The 11,371-nt window shown below is 44.0% G+C and overlaps 1 protein-coding gene across 1 annotated transcript; it reads left to right on the top strand.

The window, feature by feature from the left end:
* Positions 1–293: 293 nt before the first annotated feature.
* Positions 294–1,687, top strand: LOC133917602 (transcription factor MYB21-like). The gene is made up of 3 exons (XM_062361481.1): positions 294–563; positions 841–970; positions 1,093–1,687. The coding sequence occupies exons 1-3, from the start codon at positions 425–427 to the stop codon at positions 1,625–1,627; spliced, it is 804 nt and encodes a 267-aa protein (XP_062217465.1). The 5' UTR covers positions 294–424; the 3' UTR covers positions 1,628–1,687.
* Positions 1,688–11,371: the final 9,684 nt, after the last annotated feature.

Genomic DNA, 11,371 nt, shown 5'->3' with positions numbered 1-11,371 from the left:
CAACGTCAGAAACGCAATTGCTAAGCTATAGGCGGCGAGGCCACGCTTTCGGCAGGAAATCCTAAGGCAAGTCGGTAATCCATCATCATATCCATCGAGAAAAAGAGAAGAAAAGACTACCAAAATTACCCGCGACACTGATCGCCGGGGGGCATTTCCGGCAACCCCCAGCTCCTCAGAACGTAGTGGCAGTGGGATGCCCCTGATAGTGGCATGGCCTGGTGACCCGGGCCATAAGAGCCCGTGCTAATATATATGCGGCAATAGCTCACTCGGTTGCTCCATCACCTCACTCACTATCTGGGGAGACAGCCCAGGAGGAATTAAAGATTATGATTAGCTCATTACATACGCCCAAGATTACAGTGAAGAGAAAGATTAACTAGTTCTCTCAAGGTAGCAAGCTAGAGAAGAAGAGATTGGAATGGAAGGGCAGTTTGGTTGGGGGAGAGAGGAGGTAGGGTGGAAGAAAGGGCCATGGACAGCGCAGGAAGACAAGCTGCTGGTCGAGTGTGTGAGCCAGCATGGGGAAGGGAGGTGGAATTCTGTTGCCAAGCTGACTGGTACTGATCAATTGCTGTTAATTCTCGTTTGTTTTGTCATTTCTATCGTTCTTTTTCCTTAATTTTCGTCAGCAACAGCTTAACCAACCTGAAGCTGCAAGTTGCATTTTGTTAAGTTGCAAGTTGATGTAGTCAAACCTGCAAGTAAATATAAGTTTAGGTTGATATACTGCACATAATTGCCACTTGCAAGTCAACTAAGCTGCATGGCAAAGCTCTCTTGTACGTCAAGTGGTTTTATCTAGTATCTTACACTGGCTGGCCTGGCTTGATGCAGGTCTGAAGAGAAGCGGCAAAAGTTGCAGGCTTCGGTGGGTGAACTACCTGAGGCCTGACCTCAAGAGAGGCAAGATCACACCACAGGAGGAGAGCGTCATACTTGAGCTGCACGCCCTCTGGGGAAACAGGTAATCTTCTGGAACTTCACGGCAGCTCACCTTTGTTTCTTTGTAGAAGGAAGTGTAGCCACTAGCCAGGAAGCGAACTGATCGATGATGGCAAAACGGATCCGTTCTGTTCTGCTATGCAGGTGGTCGACGATCGCGCGCAGCCTGCCGGGGAGGACGGACAACGAGATCAAGAACTACTGGCGGACGCACTTCAAGAAGGGCAAGCCGTCCAAGAATATCGAGCGCGCGAGGGCGCGGTTCCTCAAGCAGCGCCGCGAGATGCAGAGCCAGCTGCTGCAGGGACAGGAGCAACAGCAGAAGCAACCCGATCACGACGACGCTATCAGAGAGGCAGCGCCGGCAGCTGCACCGGCGCAGCACGAGGAATTGCAGATGATGCAGTGTTTGCAGCAGGGCGACATCGACGACCTGCTGTACCAGTTCTGCCCCATGTCCTCCTTCTCCTCCTCTTACCTCCTCCACGGCGGCAGCGCCACCACCGTCAGCGCGTCGGCCAGCGAGGGGTCTAGCGAGGATCAGCTTGACGGAGGCGCTAAGTGGGGGTGGGGCAGCCTGTGGAACCTCGACGACGTGGTGGATGACTTCGATGGCGGCGCTTGCGGCTGGGATAGCCGTATGATCGAAAATGATGACCAGAAGGAGGTGGCGCTTTAGCAACTTTTTACGAAATAAATGACTTTCTCATATTTTGAATCACTCAACTTACCTCAAACTTTAAACTTACCTCAAACTTTAAACGAAAGTAAAATACTTTGAGAGACAAGTAAGATGAAAAATTTCAAAATAATATGACTTCACGAATAAAATAAGGTGAGTTTCATTTAAAATTCGTAACTATTATATGTGTCTTTATGTTTAAAAATTCGCAACTTTGAAGATAAATGAAACAAAAACTCTATCATAGATGATGCCTTAGAGGCAAGAAAATTCAAGACCTCATTATATATGCATGTGTACGTGAATTCTATGCATCTAGCATTAAGAAAAATAACTTCCCAATTTGTTAAAATTTTAGCTAAAAAACAAAAATCAACAACAAAACACCAAGAAATTACAAACTTACAAGCAAACCAATAGAAGAGAACTAGAAGGAAGAGAATTCAAGCATATGCAAAAACTTAAACTTCATTACTCAAAGAGGTCAGCTCTATTTTATACGAATTGACAAGATTTATCTCTCAAAACTCTCGCCTACTACATAGGCTAAGCATTCATCTCTCTCTCCTCTAACACCCTAACACAAAGCTCTCATGTAGATGGCTCAAGGGGTGGGCTTACCAACCAGCCCAAACCTTCTATTTATAGCTTAGGAAACTTGACCCATAAGTTTTCTTAATTGTTCCCAAAATACTCATATCTTGTAGTACATTCCTACCTACTATCGGGGTATTTTGGTCCATATTTTTCTCCATCCATCGGACGACCGTGGCACCTTCATGACTTAGCTTCGTCTTGACGTAAGCTTCGCGATGATGTCACGTGCACTCCATCCGTCCACGGTTTTGTGGTCAAACTGAGAAACCGACTCGCACGCTTCTTAAGGCGCGACTCACGGCTGCTTGCTTTGATCTCAAGCAAGTCTTCCGATGTTGACGCATTTCCTCCATCTTGCAATCTTGACCGTCGGCAAGTCTCTTCCGCTCCCGATCCCTCGGGTCGTCTTATCACTTGTACCGGTATCCCCTTCGCTTGACTTTGTCAACACACCGCCTTCATCAATCTTCATCTCTTGCCTTGTTTGACCTCCACGTGTACCGCTAGGATCATCTTTGACTCCGCTCGGCCTCCTTGATCGTCCAGCACCATGCACCCCTCTTAGCCCCGATCACCCGCTGTCGATCGTCAAGTTACATCCATCACTTGTACACCATGAGACCGGCAAACATGCATCTCTAGAACCATATAACATCATCACATATTAGTCTAAATCGAAATCAAATTGAAAAAGATCAGACATAACAAAAATGTGAACACCGGATGGTCCGACATTCACACCAGTGCAACACCGGGCCATCTGGTGAGTACAACTTCACTGGAACCCAGTTTACATTTCTCTTTGGAAAAATTAGTCCGGTAATCAAAAAATCCCAACACCAGACAATCCGGTGAACACCTCAACATTTGCCTTAGAACTGAAAGGCTCCGGCGATACTCTCCGGTGTTCACACGTCCATCACCGGACCATCCGGTGAGTACATCATCACTGGTACTTAGTTTTTTAACCTCTCCAAAAATCTTTGTCCGATGAAGCCTCCGGTGATCACCCGTGCATACACCAGACCATCCGGTGAGGCTACCACACAAGACTTTTACATTTGCACCATTTTTTGAAAAAATTAGTCTGGTGAATGGATTTTTCTCTGCCTCTACACTGAAAAGCTCCGGTGCTCACATCTACCACACACCGGACTATCCGGTGAGACCAAAAACCCTCATACCGAACTATCCGGTAAGTGTAATCTTCGTACACCGAGACAACGATACAAAATCCAATTCTTTTCAACTTTGGTTAGACAAAATCAATATTGCAGTATATAACTATGCATATGCTAACCAACAAAAACCACACAAACATCCATCACTTATCATATAAGATAAACTAAAACGTGTCTCAACTTGGTTTCTCAATAGCAACTTCCTTCACTGCAGGATCAAGGGCTCGCTTTCTACTAGCTACCCTACAATTTTATAGTCCTACTACAACTAGATGTTCTTTTGATCTGTTTCATCTTGGTGTTTTGGAATTGTCCTTCTACATGGAGGGTACACGGCAACACGTACGTAGTAAGTATTAACCAGAGGGGTGAGAGCAAAAGGCCACTGTGTACATCTGGTGTTGGTGGATAAGATGCAACACCAAATAAAGCCCACTACGATCGAGTAGCCTGTCTCCATGACATGTTTGCTTCATTTTAGAGCGCTTTTTTATGGGAGGGGATGAGTGTTCTTTTACTCTTGAAAAAGGAGATATGAGAGGTCCAAAGAAATGAAAGTGTTAAAAGTGCATCTTATGGTATGTTTGTTTTAGCTATGGATTGCATTGATTTTGCATCTACTCAAGTTCAACATGTATTTCGATGCATGGTTCCATTATCCTGAAATTTTTAACTTACATGCTATTTTTTTTTGTTTATTCCATCAAAGCACTTTCATAAATAAAATATGAATAAATTTCACAGCAATAGAGTTATTATAGCAATCCTATTAGAAAAGTGCACCTGTTAGCACAAATTCTACTATCTCACACACTTCTTCGTTTGTATGTCATTTCATAGAAGCACACTTGCATCACACCAACTTGGCCTAACAAGTTGTGTCAACTTATCTCAAGATTGAAATTTGGTATACATGCTCGAGACATGAAGACCGGCAAGAACTACATCAGAATAAATTTTGACTACTACACTACTTGGAAAGTGCTACCTGCCTAACGCCCCCTCAGTCATCATCCTACATTGCCAGCATGTCTCCGCAACTCTTGACGTTGTTCTAGGGTCCTCTGTCATGTGCCGCGCCTTACTCCGTTGTATGCACCGTCGCCGTAACCCCTCGCAACCAAATTGTGCCACATTTATCATTGTTCCCAGGGGTCGATCCAGGGGCTGCCCCCCCCCCACCCCCATTTTTTGCCATGGATAAGGAAGAGGAAAAAGAAAAGAGTGATGAAGAAAAGGAGGAAGAGGATGAAGAGGGAGAGAGATGGATGAGCCTCTTTCTGACTCCTCTGCATCCGTCACTAATTATACCATCCACCGCACTTCTTCAAAACCATGACAGTGCTACTGTCACTACCACTGGTCGCCGCCTCCTATTCTTTCCATTATACCCTAGGGCCTAGTCAACTCTCTCTATGGGAAACCATCCGAATAGTATTCTAATTAATCATTGAGTCGATCATTTACATAATCACAACCGTAATGATTAATCAGAATACCATATCGGTAGTCCCGACATATATTTTATGTCCAAGATTGAAACACATGTCTTTCCAACATATGTCATCACAACAAAGCTTAATATGAAATTATATTACAAGTCTTTAGAGAATTATCATTTACAACAATTTACAATGCACAAACACTAGGAGGATAAAAGAATAATCTCACCTCCTAGCCACTAAGAGATACTACTCAGTGGAAAACAAAATTTATGAACAACAAAAGATGGGTGGAGTCATTTACCCTGAGGCACCACCCCAAAACCTTGTCACTCGAGTAGTTTCCACTGCTCCTGCCTATCACCTACATCGGCGGGCGTGAAGTAACCAAACACTAGTTTCTCCTCGCATGTAGCACATGTAAAAGCAGCGTGAATACGAAGGTACACGTAAGACTTAATCTATAATATGTACATATAATAATCCGACTCCAAGGATTATGTATTTGGATGAGTTAGCAAGGAATCGACCACAAGGTTAAGTAGATTCATATGCAAAAGCAATTTTTAACACAAAAGTGTGAGTATCTACACTTAACCACATATACCCTTCTATCATGAAATCCATAACACAAAAATATCTGTAACAGAACCATGTTATCTCATCAATAGCCATCACCAACTATTTCCCAACATACCGTACCATCATCCTACATCGGTACTCTACGATTACTGCAAATAGACAAAAGCATGCTCATGATCGAGAGCGAGGCAATTCAAATAGTTCTTACACCCTGCAGGGGTACATCTTTATCCACACGACTCAAGGACCATTCGGCTTGCATGACCACACAGGACCACACAAGGGGTTCTTGTGTCAATCTTTTCCAAGTAAGCCTCAATCGTTTGAATAGATGCTGCTAGATGCGAGGGGCATCTAGAACTGCTCTTAGTAGCAAACTAGATACCCCTACAAGCCTATTACGCCCATGACTCCTAAGATAGGCAAGCCAAAGGGTCACATCTACATGAGTTATTTGGCTCATCCTTCCCATAATTAGATATGTGGTTAGTACGAAAAGTGCTAGAGCCAACTGCAATAATGGTCAGTGCTTAAACGATGCAAGCGGTCTATAGCATCCAGGTTCCTCTCCCAGCCTACCCCTAGCACCACCCATATCTCGCATCATCCTCACAATTCATACTTCCCAATATCATCATTATCCTTGTGAACAATAAATAAACCCTAAGCTCACGAACAATTGTTGAATCATCACTCGACTTCTATCGAGGATGTATACATTGCTAAGTATTTTGGTCAACCTTTTCAGTTACACATCAACAATATTCTACCCAGCCTATAAGGATAAGAATCATCAATAATTCAAGGTAGAGATAATGCATCGACATAGGTACTACCCATATAATCCAATACAAATTCGCTAATATGCACAGCATACATATATCATAATTTATAATTTAGACTTGAGATGATCCAAAATATAAGGTGGAATATGCTTAGATGCTTGCCTTGCTGCTTCGACGCCTGCTTGACACTTCCTGCGCACCACTCACAAAACTCCGATGGTTTGGTGCCGCTTTCGACCGCTTGAATAGTCGGTGTGCCACTCTCTAAATAAATCGAGAATGCATCGCATAAACGATTAAACGACGGAAAAGTGTGCATATGATGCATGCTTGAATAACCATAAAGCCTCGTGTTTCGAAAACACTTGCAAAAGATTGATAAATGACTCGGGTGGGAAAAGGTTTAAACCTCGGATAAAACATCCTAAGTTCATAAGGCTTTGAGCAGCTGGCGGTTAGATCGGCGGTATGACGACGGTCAGACCGTGGACGTGTAGAGAGTTTTGTGGTCTGGCGGTCAAACCAGACCCTTGGACGGTCATACCGCGGGGTTTGGCGGTCATACCGACCCTAGCGGCGGTTTGACTTTTGACTACAGAGTTTGACTGAGGTTTTGACCTACAACCGGTGGTCAGACCGGCCTAAGAGGCGGTCAGACCACGAGTCCCTGCTATCAGCACCTTGGCTAGGTCTCCGGCAATGCCTTTGACTACGAAGGGTACCAAATCCCTCTATGAGACTAGTGGAGTGCTTCTAGGGTGGTTTGGACAACATTTACCAAACCAAACTTGGAAAGCTCCATGAATGGGATCTAGGCTAGGGTGGAGCTCGAATCCAAATGGATTGGGGACCGATTAGGGCTCTAGAACGATAGGAAAATGGTAGGAGATACATCACCTTATAGTGTGAAAGTTTTTTGTTGGAGGAGATCACTCTAGGGAAGCTTTGATTCAGAGATTGGGCTCTGGGGTGGCGTATGGGCTAGGGGTGGATGAACATTGTGAGGAACGGTGACATCCTAAGGGGGGTGAATTAGGAAATTTAGAAATTAATGGCTACAAAAACTTCACAAGATAAATCTATCTCAATTTCTATCTAAATGTGCTCTAGATTTATCTAGTATATCTACTCTACCGCTTAAGAGGATTGCAACCTACTCTAGCAAGGTAAATTGCAAGAATGTAAATACGGAAACGTAAATAAGAGAGAGAGAGAGAGAGAGAGAGAGAGAGAGAGAGAGACAAACTTGGTAAAAGAGATTTTTATCCCATGGTGTAACACCCTGACTTTCAGAATTTACAAATTTTTAAAATTTTCCAAGATTATTGAATAGCTTCTCCAGTAGAATAGGTTTAAAACCTATTTTCTTAATCAATCAATCAAAATAGGTTATTATTTTATGTGCATTATATACTGAGTTTTGTTAGGAGCTAGGTAAATGCATTAGAGTTCTTTTTATTTTCTTTCTCTTTGGTGTTTTGAGTGAAAAAGATTTTGAAAAGGATTTCACAAAACTCTGTAGTAAACTAGTTAAAGATCTTAATGGTTGGAATTCAAAATCTTTGAATTCATCATCTATTTAATCATTGATTATACCTGATCTTTCTCTAGTTCAATTCAAATCTTATCCAAATCCTTGTTTAAAGTCAATATTTTCTTTTCCTCAAATCCTATCCAAATCTAAATTTAAATTCAAAATCTATTTAAATTTCTCTGCAAAAGTTTCTTTTCTAAACCCTAGATATACCTAATATGTCTTTAGGCTCAATCTTGCTCAAGTCCAAACTCTTAGCCAAGTCTTCTAAAAGTTTCAACAAAAAGGATCCACCAAATCTACAAATTTTCGCGAAGTCCTGGTCAGCCTCATCTTCTCATAAAGTTTCAGAGTTCAAAACGGCCACAAATGCAAATCTTTACAATACCAAAGTTGTAGGTCTCATCGAGAGCTTCGAGTTGAACCTATTGAAGTCCAGTTTTGGATAACGGATCTAGGAGTTATGGCCCCCGAAATCTGTGCTGCGCAGATAAGTCTGAGTTCAAACAGTTTATCTTGTAGTGCATTTTTGAAAATCTAGAGGATATTTTTTTAGAAGTTCTAATGAATACAAAAGTTGTAGATTTGTTCGAGTACTACAATTTATAGTCTAGAAACGTCCAATTTGGAGTCCGAACGATGGAGATATCATCCTCGAAATAGAGAGCTACGAAAAAGAAAATCCTAACTGACTCAAACTCCACCTCAACCAGCCACCCCTAACCCTATAAATAGGAGTTACACGCCCTCTCCTATCCTTATTCCATGTCCCCAAGCCCTAGACGCCGCTGCTGCCCTGTCTGTGTGCCGTTGTTCGCCAGAGCCGCCGTCGTCGCCCGTGATGCGCTACATCGTCATCTCCACGAATCCTTCTTCCTCGACCATCGAAGCAAGGTGAGGACCCCCTTCTTCTCCTCCCGTAGTATTGTTTTACCATCATACTAATTCACTAGCCAAGCCTTAGCCCCGGCCAAAGCTCATTCTACGCCGCAACAGTTGTCGCCGTCGCGGACAGCCGAGCCATCACCGATTGGCATCGACGTTCCCGGCTGACCAGAGGTCAAATCGCCATGTCCTTTCACTAGTGCATGACCCATGATGTTACCCACACCCTCAGAAACTAGGTCGTCCATTAGATCAGCCAAACCGCCGGGATCAAGGTCGACATGCCTGTTGTTCAGTTTCTGGACGCGTTCTGCGCTCACACCAGATTTGCTCATGTTCCTCGTCAATCCAAAAGCCGTATCAATACACCAACCACGTCATGGCATGTTCCATCGAGTCATCTACGTGAACCTAGGAACCCATCCCCGTTTGTGCAGCAATACGACCGAAACGCGATTGTCAACCATAGTATGTCACAACCATCACGCATCTCATCTCCGCTGATCGTTCTTCCTCTCAGGGGATGATACACCAAAACCCATGCTGTAGAATTTTGTTCCCAGGAAATATGAACGTCTCTGTTCAGATGGTTTCTCAAATTTCATTGCCAATCTCCTGAAACGCGAGTATCTTCGTTGCTGCGTCTGTTCGCAGTTACCACCAAACCTAGAAGCAGCCATCGTTGTTTTGCCGCTATCTCGGATGACCCCTTCCAAAACCAACCATACCACTGAGTTAATTTTTCCGCATTCTACGCCATGCTTCCCTCGTTTCACTGAAACACCATCGAAGCTCGACATCGATGTCAGTGGCTACGTGTCTGATTGCCATCTTCGACGAAACCCGAACCACCGCAGACTTACCGGTAGTATCCTTAACCTAGAAGCATAACACCAGCCATTTTATCATGGGTGGTTGAGACTGGATCTCAGTGTACCTCTTCTTTAATCGAAGAAGGTGCTTGCATAGCATGCCAAGTCAGCTCCACATCATTCTCCTTAGCCTAGTCAACAAAGTCTGGTCTGCCCTACACTTCTTGAATCTTGTGCAATGATACTGTCAAGCCTGATGCAATGATCGTGCAATAAAGATTTTCCCATAGAAAGATAGTTCCGGTAAATCATCATTTCCTTTTCAGTCTAATCTATCTCCTGAAAGTTGTTCTCTTTTCATTTTAACTCTGAATTAGACGATTCTTGCGTCTAAATATTTCTAAAATCATACCTATCCAACCATAGTATTTTTAAATTTTTTTGATGATGTTTGGTATGTTGTTCTTAGTGTTTTCTTTTGTGTTATTTGTCGGTAGTTCTCGCGATTAGTTGATAACGTTCCGAAGCAGTTCGAGGGACTTCAAGACCAAGGTTTCGTCAACACTGAGCAGCATTGGGTAAAAAGCAAATGTTCTTGATCATCTTGAGCCTATGATTTAAACTATTTTATTTTAAATAATTGCATTCAGTGTCTGTCAATATGATAGGTAGTCACCTATGTTAGGGTTTTCCCTAGATTTTTTCTTATCATCCCTTGGAACCTAGATGGTTATGGTTAGGTATCTCTGATGGGTATATTGCTTAGCCATGTTTTTGGGATACTAGGAAGTGTCATAATCTTAACTAATGAACATATGCAACAATGGTGGTTAACTTGTTAATAGTTTAGCAACATGGAACCTTAGGTCTTGAGTATAGGGATGTTGTTGATAGTGATCATGGTTATATGGTTGGTTTAGTGTTTGCTCAAGTGACCTAATTAAGGACCGGTTCGTGGAGCGATAACTCAAGAAGTAACATACCAACCACGAGGCTGATATGGGTAAGGCATGACATACTAGTTAGAGTCTATCCAGTGTGTGTTGTGTCAGCACAAAAGTGGGCTTCTGGGTAGGAGTTATACTCGCATAAACCCTGGCGGTGAAACCTAGTGGGTAGATGCATACTGGATTAGACTTTGGTTAGTGGAAAATGTCATTAAGTGATTTCTTGGCGGCATACTATCGGTGATATGGGATCCGGGGGTTCCCGAGTCCCGAGGCCAGGACAGCGCGGTACCACATGGCGCCTTCCGTCGGGGACCACCTCCCCAAGGACCCGAGGGAAGCACAGTCCGGGAGAGGGTGCTCGGGGTCAAGAACAGTTGGTCCCTGAGCACCCAGAGAGCCCGGAGCACCCGGCAAGCCCCATGCCGATGGACCCCGCAGGGACTCCACAATGAGGTGTTGGTCGGTGGGAGGCCCGATGCCGCATTTAATGGGGAGCGTGGACGGTCACATCCAACCACTCTCCCCCACGCCTACCGTTCTGAATACATCAGTCCCTGCCGTCGCCTGGCAGAAAGCCGTGGGCACAATTAATACGGCAGGTCCCATCGTATGTCCCCTCGCGGGGCCCATGAAGAAAGACGGCTTGAAGATATCTTTGATGGGCTCGAGGCTTATCGCCCTGTTACATCAGATTACGTCAGATCTACTCTGACCAAATGGGCATGAGAGAGTGCTCAGAAGCTAGCCGGTGGGCGCCCCTGCGCCTGCTAAAGCTGGAACGCGAAGACCGATGGACCCGTCCGAGGGATGTATTTTCAATCCTCTGTAACATCAATTGTAGACCAATGATGGTCACTTTCCATTTATTGTTTACGGAAACTTATGCCCTCATTCTGGGCACTCCCTGAAGGCCCCCCACCCCGGTAGATAAAGGGGGGGAGCACTTTGTAAAAAAAAAGGAAAAAAGAGAGAG

The sequence above is a fragment of the Phragmites australis genome, chromosome 5 (genome assembly GCF_958298935.1).
Source record: "Phragmites australis chromosome 5, lpPhrAust1.1, whole genome shotgun sequence".
NCBI classification, from domain to species: Eukaryota; Viridiplantae; Streptophyta; class Magnoliopsida; order Poales; family Poaceae; genus Phragmites; species Phragmites australis.
The sequence above is the reverse complement of the archived record's forward strand: the minus strand, read 5'-3'. Positions and strand labels throughout refer to the sequence as shown.